We start from the raw sequence: 12994 nt of genomic DNA, 5'->3' as shown, positions 1-12994 counted from the left end.
AGAACAAATAGAAGGCAGTAAACACTACCTGCAATCCGCTTCCAAAGACAATCAATGCTGAAACCTTAGTATATGGTTTTCTTTTCTTTTTTAAAAAAATAAAGATTCATTAAATGTGTGTGTCTGCATGAATCCATGGGTATCACATGCATACAGGAGCCTGTGGAGGACAGAGGAAGGTCACAGATGTCTTGGAACTGGAGTTACAGGTGACTGCAAGCTTCCACGAGTGCCAGGACCCAGCTCCTCTGCGAGGGCAGTGCCTGAGTTCATCTTGAGTAACCTGCATTGCTGAGCCACATCTCCTGCTCCTGATGAATTTTCCTTTCTAACCCAATTTTCTCTCCTGGCCTCTCTCAGATGCTTGTCATCAGTCCAGTCATATAATTCTAGATCCCTTTTGTTCCGCCCCCCCAATAACATAAATGATTTTATATTTTAATAAAACTACTGGGGCGTGCAGTAGCAATGGTTATATTGAAATTTTATCACAGAGCACTGCACTTTCTCGAGTTACCCTCCTTTTCCCAAGTGTCTGTTTGCATGCCCACTCTGCGTGTTCTCATAGCAGTTCTGTGAAATCACAGGCTCCATCGTGAAGACCAGAAAGCCAAGGCTCAGACTGCGGCAGCAACCTTCCCGACATGGAGTGCTTTCCATGAGAAGTGGAAGTTAGATCTCAGCTAGAAATTAGCGTCAAGTCTTCCTTCTACTCCAGGTTGCCCCACAGTTTTTAATTTTCTTAGAGCTAGGCAAAAATATACAACATGTGTCCTTAGAAAACCTGGAATTTCGCTTATAGCTTACATGTCTTCCATATTGCTTTCCCGAGAGCCTCCTTCATAAACTTGGCTTTCATCCAATGGTCCCACTAAGTCCTTCAGTTCCTTACTTAGTGGCTCCTTTCCGGGAGAGGGAAAGTGGACTAGGACATCCACTTTGAGCCCCAGTCAAACCTACCCTTCTCCCTGTGTGCTTCATTTCCTTACACAGACCAGGATGAGCTCTGAGCTTTCTGAGGGAATGCTTGCGTCTATATACTTAAGGTCAGAGGAGGTCCACAGTGCCCTTGACCGTAGACTCAAAAAGCTACTAGAAATGAACGAAACCAATATACAAGATTTAAACAGGTGTAACTACAGTGGTCTGGATGGATTAGTGCATATTTATATAGAACATAGCATTAAAGATGTGTCAGGTTTATCTTATTAACCATCAACAAGATTATCCAATTTTAATTATATAATAGGACATTCACTTATGTATCTTCTAAAACAGTCATGAGCAGGAGGCCATATGCACATGTACGAGAATGCTAAATAATGTGGATGCAGAAATCTGCGGACATGAACCCATGTTGGCCAGCAATGATCTGGGGAAACTCTGCTTTGGAAGACTCTCAGTTTTCCACCGTGTGCATTGGCAGTGTGCTTATTACGGAGAACCTCTCAGGAGACCACAGTTCTAAGCCACAAGCCTTCTTTCGTGTTTCTGTAAGCTTTGAGATGGACTGCTGTACAGGAAAGCGGTCCACAGTCAGGGCTCAGTGGTAAATATTTTCAGAGTTCCCTTGTGAGGCCTCATTCTCATACAGCAAAACCCAAGGTCCCACCCAGCCTCAGGAATGAGGCAGCTGCTCTCAGTGAGCACTCACTATAGGCAGACCCTCATGGTTATTTATTGAAGAATATTTTTCTTAATCATCACGTAAGAGGCATATATATGTACGTGTGTGTGTGTGTGTGTATGTGTTATTGTTCTCATTTTATAAATGGTACAGTTGAGAGTTAAAGAGGTTAAGAAACAGGCCACGAGCCAGCTAGTGAGAGGCAGGCACGGTGCCAGGTGCCCCGGACCTGGAGGTGGATGACACACAGGCTCTTTGCTCTGGAAACTTACCCAGTGGGAAGCTGACTTTGGAAGTATCCACTGTTGTCAGCCGAATGCCAGAGAAAGTGCTGTGTCAAAGGCCCACGCTACTCACCACCAGAGCACAAAGAAAGCTCACGAGGGCTCAGGTGATAGCATCACATACCTGCCATCCGTCTCGGATCTTCTGATTGAAGATTCCATATTCATAACGGATGCCGTATCCATAGGCTGCAAGTCCCAGGGTTGCCATGGAGTCCAGGAAGCAGGCTGAATTGACCACGTGAACAAAAAGACAGAACCGGCCAACTTAGCATCAGCGCCAAACTCTCTTTTAAAAACATGGAAGCCACACAAGTGTTCTCTCAGGAACAATTTGTTTTGCGCAGATATTTCTGCATGGACTCTAGTGGGCTTTTAAATAACCTTTCTTTAAAAATCATAGAATTAAGTACCATAGAGAAATTAGGAAATATTAGGAAATGTAAAGATGTTTAAAGAAAACAGATATTGCACCCTTCCTCACCACCTTGAATTGTGTACATGCTAGCGTTGTCTGAGAACAAATAGTGAAACATTGGATAGGTTGACTGTTGTTGCTGTGGTTGCTTTTCTAAGGGAAGTTGTCACTCTCTGTTCCTGCCTGCTGAACTGTCATTCCAAGAAGTAGAAACTTACACAAGACCGGTTCCTACACGGCACCCAAATGACCGATGGAATCCGACAGCTCTTGGAACACTTGTTGACTATATGCTCCAGGAAGACAGGAGTGGCTCCTGCGTCACCGATCTAAGCCTTTTAAACAACTGAAGTCATTCTATTTCCTTCACCAGTGACAGCTATTAGCCTCAGCAGTAATGGCAGCAGATCCACCCAGAGTACAGGGAATTCTGCTGAGGAGGGGGCTTCTGTGGAAGAGTTTCCTTGCTGTCTTTGTCTTTTGTACTATGAGGGGAAAGGGCAGTCATGGAGACCCAGCGTCCGGGTACAATAGAGTCGCTGAAAAACTCAGCCCCAACATTCGGGGCTCTTGTTCTGTGATCACCATGCCATTCTTGATGCGACTGTTTTCTTACTATACTTTCTGTTATCCAGCGACAGAACATCTGAGCTAGAAGGGCCAATCAGCAGTAGAGAAGGGATCAATCGAAAAGGTTACATTAATCTGACTGTCCCTCTTGGGAGTTTGAGCTTTCAGGGAATGAGGTAACCTACAGTAGGAATTCCAACTGGAAAGAACTGGAGAGCTATCACTCAAAATGAAAGTGTGGGTGGCTTCCTGGCCCAACTCTGACACAGAGCCATGAACACAAAGGGCAGAGCCTAGAATCGGTCTTCCATGACCAGCCCCTGCTTTATCTGACCTGCGGCTCTTTTGGCATCCCCTTGATCCTGACGAGTTGATCCCTAGAGCCGGAGCAAATGGGATTCCAGCCTCCGTAGTCAGGCAAGAGGCTGGGTGGTCTGAGGATCACCCAGTCCCGCCTACAGCTTCCCAAACAGCAAAGGAGCAAGGCCTTGAGAGCCCGGTTCAGAGCAGAGTGAACACTGCTAGCCAATACTGACGAGTCTGGGTGTCCCACAAGAGCAAAGCAGGCCAATTCTTGTTCTTGTCCGCTAATGCTGCTACCTTTACCGATGGCCCAGGGAAGCCTGGGAAGTCCTCAGAAGAATGCATCACAGGACAATTTAAAAAAAGATATGATAGCATCCCCTTTGATGGCCCCTTTAATCCTACTGCTCCTTTCTAGGAGCCACCAGGAGCATTTAACACCTAAACTCAATTTAGTACGTGAACTCCAGACTCTCCCCTGTGTCTATATATACGTCACTGAAAGAAGATTCACTTTTTCTAAGAATATAAATGGCCTTGCTTTGTACGGGTTTTATTGGGCCTTGCTTTGTTTTGAGCTTGGTGATTCACACTGGCGAGTATGTCTATGTCAGCATCCTTCTTTGATTAGTCTACTTTTGATGGGGTATTAGAAGCAGCACTGTGACATCACGTTCCTGTGGCTTCTCCTGTCTTCTTGTGCACATGTTGCATTGGGTGTTTGCTTTGGAGAAATTCTCCTGAGCACTGGAGATGCTTGGTTATAGGTTATGATGTTAGCCCCAACTTGACAGGATCTAGAAGAATTCAGGAGACCAATCTCTGGGGATGCTTATGTGGGATTCTTTGCAATAACTGAGGTGGAAAAACTCACGGTGATTGTGGAGGGTGCCACCCCACAGTCTGGGGCCCTGACCTTGTAAACAGGACAAAGCTGGTTGAACATTTGCTTTCCTCTGCTTCCTGACTGTAGATGCTATAGAGGACCAGCCGGCTCCAGCTCCCGTTACCGTGATGCCCACACTCTGCCTTGGAACTCTGCTTCCTTCCATCTTTAAACTGCTCTTGCTGGGTAATTCGTCACAGCAAGTCGAGCTAGCATTTTCCTGACTGTTTGCTAAAAAGCCATTATCCAATTAAAGAGAAAAACTCAGTTTGTATGTCTGTGAAGACGTATATTAATGACATCATTGCCAGCCAGTCAATCAAAGTATCAAACTGAAGCCTGCAAGGTAAGAGTAGTTTATGGGAATTGACCAGCTATGAATAAACAGCAGTGATGTAAATGGGTGACTTTGGAAACCCTTAAGAGAACAGGAAGGAACTCAATAGCTTTGGGGTTTTAAGCAATATCTCAAAGGGCTTTAAGCAACACCTCTTTTCTATGTGGAACTGATCAGGCCACAGGGGAAAGACAAGAACAAATGCGTCTACAGTAGGGACATGCTTTCTCCTTCTGCTGAGAAAGCCGGTTGGCTCTTCTAAGCACGGCTGTGTACGGCACCCGAGAAGGCACAGATGACCCAGACAAAGCCCACTCCTGCTGTCACTCACCAGCAAGCCTCCCAAGACCGCCATTGCCAAGGCCAGCATCTTCTTCAATTTCTTCTAACTCCTCCATGTCCAACCCAAGCTGGGGAGAAAGGAAGACAGCATTGGACATGGGTGCGCACTCAGGATGTTCCAGAGACAACTCCACGTCCCGAGGCACTGGCCAGCTCCAGGGTTATTTGTGTGCTTGATTGATCCGGCGTTGGCTCCCCTGAAACTTGTTTTGGCCTGCATATCAGTTGCAGAAGCTAGCAGTCACTGGTGCCAGTGGTGCAAGATGGACTAGCCAGGCACAGAGAAGCACAAGTCTTTGGATGTCCATTGTGGGCCATGTCACTTCCTTGACACTGACCCTGAGACAGGCTGCTAAATCTCCCTTGTAAAAATGTGGAGGCTGCAAATACCTACTTAATTTAATGTTGTGAGTCAAATGAGATCATATGAACACAGCAACAGCATTAGTCTTGGGCAGACTATATTAGCTATTATTTCTTAAAAAAAAAAAATATGGAACCATCAAGATGACTCTGAGTAAGTGCACTTGCTGCTAACCCTGATGACCTAGTTCGATTCCCAGGACAAACATGACAGAAATAGAGAATGGACTCTCACGTCCATTGTCCTCTGATCTCTACGTGTGTGCTGATGTATTATAGCACAAATGTGTTCATACATGCACACACACTCACACATGCACACACACAAAATCTTAAAAATCAAAGCAAAACAAATTAAACATATGTCATGAGATTAAAACTTTAGAAATAGTGCTGGCAGTAATGGAACCGGGTGACAGGACGGTCAGAAGGCGCACGGTCAGGCCTTTCAGTACAGACTAGAGTTTATCTTTGCATGTTCACAGTGTGTTGTCTCAGTGGAGTTCAAAGCTAATAACCCCAAACCAGTTAGTGATCCATGCCCAGGAGCTCTGATGCCCGGCACTAGCAGGAGGCCTCACCTGCCCAGTGAATGGGGACAGACTCCCCCTGCCTTTATCTATGGTGGTTTGCCAAAGTGCCTCTTTGAAATGTACAAACAGTTGGAAGATCCCTTCTCTGAAGTGCTGGGATCACACTCCTGAAGCCACTGGTACTGGATCCCCATTAGAACCCTGTAGCACAGAGTATATTGTAGATCACTTATTTTATGGGGAAACTCATGTTCTGTCAAGTCCAGTGACCTGTTCTCTGTGGACTAGATGATAACCTCACCTGACTTAACTAAAGAGTAGTCTGTTGTGAAATATCTATGTCCTTATGTAAAATTCATATGTGCCATCCCCAAATTAGAGTTTTTAAAATTCTCTTTTCTCTCCTCTTCTTCTTCCTCCCTCCCTCTTTCCACTCCCTCTCTCTCCCTCCCCTCCCCCTCTCTTTCCCTCTTCTCTCTCTCTCTCTCTCTCTCTCTCTCTCTTTCTCTCTCTCTCTCTCTTTCTCTCCTCAGCTCAGAGGGAACTTGTGAGTCAGTTCTATTCTTCTACCATGTAAATCTCAGGGCTTGAACTTGGGTCATTAGACTTGATTTCAGGCACCATAACCTTCTGAGTCATCTCAAAGGCCCTCAGATAGCTTTTAATAGGAAAATAATTTCAGTGTTGAAAAATGCACATAAGGAAGAGCTGCCTAGAGCGATGTCCACATTTTCTCTGAGACACTTTTCTGGACCCCTCTCCTTCTACTCCGTGAGTTTCTTATGTAAGCGTTGATAACTAAATCTTATAGGAACTCAAGCACGGCTCTGCATTATTTCAGAAGGACGGGGCTTCTGGATTTACTCCCCAGTGACTAGTGACTCCTGGGTGCTTATGCAGCCAATGGTCCGTGCTAACAAACATACTGTAAATCCGAAAATGGAGACAGGACTCTAAACCTTAACCATGAAGATGCAGGTTGTGCTTACACACGGCCCCAGGGAAGGTGTGCAGTTTCTCTGCTAATGTTAAGGGAAGTAAAGAAAGGGAAGTGTAGAGGAGCTGCAGTGGTTCTCCGGCAGGAAGTGCTCCACCTGGCAGGAAGTGCTCCACCTGACTAGCAGGATGGATATTCTGTTCGCCCTGAATGATAAGGAGCAGACCACACAGGCGCCATCCCAGCCCTGGGGAACGGAGAGCTCTGACCCGCGTCTCATTTGGATTTGTCTTTGTAAATTTACTCTTCTTTCAGTCACATGAAAAGGTGAAGGACTACTTGTTTTAGGAGGAGAGACATCTGTTGGAAGGGCTGAATATGTCTGCGTGACCAATGAGCACAGTAGGTCTGCCTTAAGGGGGAAGTATGCTTTAAATACTTCAGGCAAGAGAGAAACATGGAAACGGATTTTCAAGAGCTTAACATTTTCACGTTGTCTGATAGGTGAATAGCTGCCATTTATGATTCTCATAATAAGGGTTTTTGTTGTTGTTGGATTTTTGTTGTTGTTGTTGTTTGGGATAGGGTTTCTCTGTGTAGCTCTGGCTGTCCTGGTCAACTAGCTCTGTTGACCAGGCTGATTTCGAACTCACAGAGGTTCCCCTGCCTCTGCCTCCCAAAGGCTAGGATTAAAGTCATGCACCACCACCACTCAGAATTAATACTTTTAAGAGGTTCATTTTGAAAATGTAATTTGTTTCAGAAATTTCAAAACTTTGGTGGCAAAATAAAACCCTCATGTGTGATAATCCATTCTCCAACTTCCTTTTTTAACTCCTCGGACTAATAGATCAGACTGGCTTTGAACTCAGAGATCCGCCCTCCCCCAGCCTCCTCAGTGCTGGGGTTAAAGGCAAGCGCTGACAACCGGGCCTCTGTTTTTCAGCTTGCATATATGCCTCATTGTTTGCAGTAGCTTTATTCGAAGAAGCAACGTGTCATGTGAACGTGTGTTAAAGTGAACTTGAAATGTAGAGAAAGAAGGTGTGAGACACGAGAACCACATACCTGGTAAATGGCCTCATCGCAGGCATTTTGTAAGCCAAGGTTGATCATGGTGTTCTGTAATGTTCGGCCCATGTAAAACTCCAGAGAGAGGTAATACACCCTCTGAAATGAAGGGAGAAAAGTCCATCACTCTTCGATGAGGTCAACACACATAAAAATGCAAATCCATATTAGGTCACCAATAAGAACCTGTCAGGGTTTGGGCTAGTTTAACTCATGTTCACCTGAGACTCCCAGTCACCTGACGGGATGCTTGGCAGTCCTCCTGCACAGCAGCACGCAGGAGCTATCTATACACTGTTTTATGGCCAAGTAATTTTGTATCTTTTATCTTCAGGAAGAAAGAAAAGCAAGCTCATCTAAGGAATTGGACTCCGTTTTTGTTGTTGTTGTTTTTTGCTTGTTTTTTCCTGTTCAGGAGTTTCATGAATAAAACATGTTTTACACAAACAAGTTGGACTACCTTCCTTCACCCTTCTCTCAAGAGGGTTGGTTCTGACCTTGTCATTTAAGAAACACACAGACTCTGTGGCGAGAGCATATTCCCCCTTCACTGACTGCTTATCTTTGGAACAAAGACTGCCCCCGGAACTCTGTGCAGCAATTTCTTCTAGTAAAACTTCCCAAGGCTTATTAGCATCTGCTCTTGATGGGACGGTAAATTTCCCTATGGACTTAGCAACTGTTTGCCTTTGGCCTGGGAAAAGGCAGGTAAATATGAGCAGAGGCAGCAGTGAGAGGCACAAAGTTCAGACCTGCTTCCAACCGTTCCAATGCAAGCATAGTTTGCTAATTTAAAAGAACGGATTAGTGAGAGAACACAGAGACCCCTTTTCTGGACCCTTTGCTCTGGTAACAGTTACCCCGCCCTCCTTCAGACACAGAACAAAAAAACAGGAAGAGTCTGTTCAAGTCACTTCAAATTTTACATACTCCACAGGATAAGAAGAACCAAAATTAAAAGTATTTTGGCAACCCAATAAGTAGTAGTAGTAGTAGTAGTAGTAGTAGTAGTAGTAGTAGTAGTATAATGTAATAAAAATAGTTCATGTAGCAAATCATTATGACATCAACTAAGGAATTTTGCTCTTACTTCTTTTTATGAAACAGCTGAATTCTGAACCTTCAGAACATGGTCAACATTGTGTCCTGCCGGAACATCTAATACTGCTGCTCAGAGCACAACATTTTGTCTAGCTTCTTTGAATGTACATGAGGAAATTTCTGGGCCCTTGTTAGCCTATATATGAATGCTAGTGAATCGCACCTTTCTGGGCACACACTTAGGCCGAAACCGGTCAGAGCCCTAGACCCGGGCTCCTGTGCACACGGCCGCAGGAAACAGCCAGCAGGTCAAGCTGAGGATAGGACTGGCTCGGCTCAGCCCTCCACGTGTGTGTTCACTCTCTCTGACAGAACAGAGCCTGTTTTCCTGTTTCAGTGATCTATACAAAGCTCCATCGTAAATATAACCACACACTGCCCCTTGCAATTGTGAAATCACACCTCTGAAACCATGACATTTGTGCGAAGTTTTTTGACTTTTCTTTTAAGCCCAAAGCAGCCCTGACTTAAGGTCCACTAGCATGAGTAACATCTTAAGAATATTTAAGGTGGTTACAGGTCTTCTAGATGGGTTTGCTCTGAGTATCTTTATATATGAGAGACTTTTTAAGGGCAGGAACTATAGGATTCCTATTTTTCTTACAAGTAACATTTTTTTTGAGAGAGAGAGAAAATATACTTTATATTTGAGAGTATGTAAGACCTTGAAAAATAGACCTTTGTTCCCTTAGTGTCCTATGGTCATTCACTGCATATTTGCAATGATAAAACATTTGAATATCATAATTCACCTTGTAAACTACAAGCACAAGCTACTCCTAATATTATACAAAAAAGTTACAAAAGGTTTTAACAGAATAAACATGATACAACAATACTGTGTGTGTGTGTGTGTGTGTGTGTGTGTGTGTATTACCTAGAGACCTGTGCTGGAAAGGGCACTTCAAGTGGAGGGAGAACAGGGGGCGGGAGTTGGAAATGGTTAAGTAGGAGAGGAGGACAGTGGGAAGGGAGATGTAGGCGGGTAACAGCAGAGAGCACGGAAGGACAGGTTCACCTGGAAGATGACCTCGGCATGCTTAATGACTCTGCCAGGGTCTGCAGCCAACCTTAACAGAGTCAAGATGTGTTGTTTTAGAAGCTCAGCCGGACACAGCCTAGACTGCAATGGGATTGCAGATGCAGTGCCTTTGGAGTTGACAGAGAAAATAAAGATGCAATTGAAGTTACAGACGGAAGCACCAAAGCTGGACTGTAGCCAAAACCATTGAATTTGACTACCCAGAGGCTAGCCCAAAACCACCAAACTTAACTACCCAGGGGAGGACCTCTGGCAAAGAGGGTATGTCTGTTAGCCATGGTCAGCCTCTGGCTACCAGCTTACAGTTCCTGGGAAGTGAGGTCACAGCTGAGAATCCATTACAACAGACGTGTAGGGCCTCTCAACTAGGCAGAGACTGGAAGAGAGTGGGAAGTGTGGGGGGCAGTGCAGAAATCAGTGACTATCATGGTGGTGACACGAAGTCATTAAATTAAAAAACACAGAGGGCAGGTCAGTATTTCAAGGAACGTGACTTGAGTTTCTGTGTGCTGAGTTTGAGGGACAGGAAGAGGCTTCTGTCTGATTAAACCTTCGGTATGCTTACACAGGGACCGGGCTAGAGAACTGGACTTGGTGACTTGTGGGCACACCAGGGAGCGAGGTTGGGGAAGGAACTTGGTCACACCTCCTGGCCTTTACCCAAGATCTCTTCCAGGACTATTCCTGTCCAGTTTCCACAGAGACCACCATGCAGCAAACACTACGAAACCATGGGGAATCAGTTTTTAAAACTTCCAAGCTCATCTGAGAAAAGTTATGCAACACGTTCGCTGCTACCCTGCAGTGTGACCCTGTCTCTTGCCCTGCCCTTGTATAGGAAGGAAGAGTCAGGAGAAAAACTAAACATTGAACCAGGAAGATTATCACTGGAGGAGAAACTCCAGATCTCTCTGTGCTGTGATGCTAAAGGCTACAGAGTAGCGCCTGTGTTTGTGTGTTTCTGAAATGTGGCTCCAACCCAGGCAAGTCCGGTACCACCTCTAAAAAAATCTAACTCAAGGTGCAGCATGTTGTACTGATAAAAAGACACAGTACATGAATGTGGACCTGAAGCGTTTTCTAAGCAAATGTTTAGATTTGGAAGGATACACATTAGCAGTTGTTCTGTTTGGGGCGCAGTCGTTCAGGCTCCTACGACCACAGTTTCTTACTGAGGGGGCTTGTTTCACAGTCTTGAAAGCCCTATAGTTCTCAGGTACAAATGGTAGAGAGAATTGTTCTCGACGTTCTTATGTGTCTAAAACCGCCTAGTAAGTATGCATACGGGTTCCCCACTGCCTCCAGGACTGCTTAACCTTTTCCAATACAACTCCATAGCCAGCTTTTCCAGCTTTCTCTTCGAAAACATTTACCATCCAGATAAGGCTGCTGCTGTCTTCACTCTCAGTGTGTAGAGTCCCTCTCCCTGCCCGGGGCCTCCCTAACCTTTCATGTTAGTTCTGGTTCCCTTCCTAAACAGGACTCTGGCCCTTGGTAGAAATAGAAATAGGAGGGTCCCAGAAAGGCACTATCCCCCCTCATCTCTGGGGTAGGCCTCTGGAAGCGGGTGTTTTTACAGGGATTGCTTCAGGTGAGTCGCTTGGCAAGGCCCACCGGGCAGGCATCAGAAAGTTCAGGAACTGCAGCAGCCGCTCACAGGTCTAGGCCGGGACCTCCCCCATCTCTCTGCTGCACAGCTAGTCTATGCAGCCCTGAGGCCTGGGCTGGGTCACTATTAGAGGAACTCTTAACTTCCCTCTCTTTCCTTAAATATTAAGCTCGATCCACTAAAGCTAGGCTTTTGTGTATTTTTGTTTTTTGTGCCCCTCCCCGACCCTGCAAACCCCGAGCGGACGGTCCAAGGGGCCCCTGGAACCTAGATGCATTGCATAGAAGGCACCGGGGCCCCTTGGCTAAGTGCTGAGTAGGCACTCCATAGTTAGTTTAGTTCACGGAAGAGGGAGGCTTGGCCTCCTGCCACAGTCTCTGGACCTCACAGCCCGGTGGTGCCATGGGATAGCACGGCGCAGCTGGGGAGATGGGAGGATGGCCGAACCTATATACCGCTGCCCGCCTGGACTTCGGGACCAGGACGGGAGTGGATGGGGGTGGGGGGGGACAAACACCCTTCGCCTGGTACCTTGGGGCACTTGTCGTAGTAATGCTGCTGCGTGCGGATCCAGCGCCCCACCAGGTGATCGCGCACTGTGTGCGCAAGGGCGAAGTAGTAGTCGCGTGGGGTGGCCACATTGCGGTCCTTGACCAGAGTGAAGTGCAAGTGACGATTGAAGCCCTTTTTCAGCTCGGCCACATTCTCCACGCCCACGATGCCGCGGATGCTGATCTGCCGTCGCTTCTCCTGGTCGGTCAGGGGCTTCGCCATGGTTGCGGGCGGCGGGACCACAGAGCGGGTAGCGGACTGCAGGACTGGCCTCGCCGCCCCTTACTTGCTGCTTTGGCAGCTCTAGGGAGTTGGGGATCCGCCCCTCGCTGGGCTCCCGCCCACCCGCGGCTCCCAGAGCAAACCCGCCCAGGGGGCGTGGGAGCCCCTGGGCGGTGCTGCCGCTGCGGGCACCGCCCCTCGGCCGCTCCCAGAACGTCCCGGTCACGTAGCGCGCGGAGGCTCTGACCAAGTCTGCTGTGTGGTAGGAGGCCTAGGCTGCCTCGCTTGTTGAGTTCCCAGCAAAGCCTCTACTCAGTGGGTTTCACTGTAGCTTCCCAGGGTGACATTGTTGGGTCAGTGTGATTTAACCCTGACTGCCCCGTCTTGCTTCCAAGTTTTTGGCATCGTCCTACCCTGTGTCCTAAGCGTGCCTCGGTTGGTTGTTATATTTATTTATTTATTTTTCTCTGAGGACGCAGGACTGGGGTTTCTTGACTCCTAGACCCAGGCTGGGCCAGTTCACAGTAGTTGGCTTTAGTCTCAGTTGGGGACAAGTTTGCCGTGTGCTTTAACCAAATGAGGTATAGGAATAAGAGGGCGCATGTGTGTGTGGGGAGGTGGGGGTGGGGGTGGGGGAGAAAGAGCAAGTGCCCAAAGAATCAGTTGCTCTATGTTCAGGAGAAACACTAGTGTGGGATCTTACACCAGATCCGGATGTGATGGAACTTTGGAAAGGTAAACACGAGGCATTCCCCCCCCCCCAAATGTATGTATTGTATGCATGTGTCCTCAAACGT

At 46.7% G+C, this 12994-nt stretch overlaps 1 protein-coding gene across 1 annotated transcript in view; it reads right to left on the bottom strand.

Annotated features, from left to right (window-relative positions):
* Nucleotides 1-12298, bottom strand: part of Pygl (glycogen phosphorylase L) — a 36139-nt gene extending 23841 nt beyond the window's left edge. The window contains exons 1-4 of the mRNA XM_052185715.1: nt 11955-12298; nt 7669-7770; nt 4757-4835; nt 2036-2139 (exon numbers count right to left, since the gene is read on the bottom strand). Coding sequence (XP_052041675.1) covers nt 2036-2139; nt 4757-4835; nt 7669-7770; nt 11955-12197 — 528 coding nt within the window. The 5' untranslated portion in view covers nt 12198-12298. The remainder of the gene's footprint in view (nt 1-2035; nt 2140-4756; nt 4836-7668; nt 7771-11954) is intronic.
* Nucleotides 12299-12994: the final 696 nt, after the last annotated feature.

This window comes from Apodemus sylvaticus, chromosome 6 (genome assembly GCF_947179515.1).
Source record: "Apodemus sylvaticus chromosome 6, mApoSyl1.1, whole genome shotgun sequence".
In the NCBI taxonomy this organism is placed as follows: domain Eukaryota; kingdom Metazoa; phylum Chordata; class Mammalia; order Rodentia; family Muridae; genus Apodemus; species Apodemus sylvaticus.
This window is presented reverse-complemented; position numbering and strand designations above follow the sequence as displayed.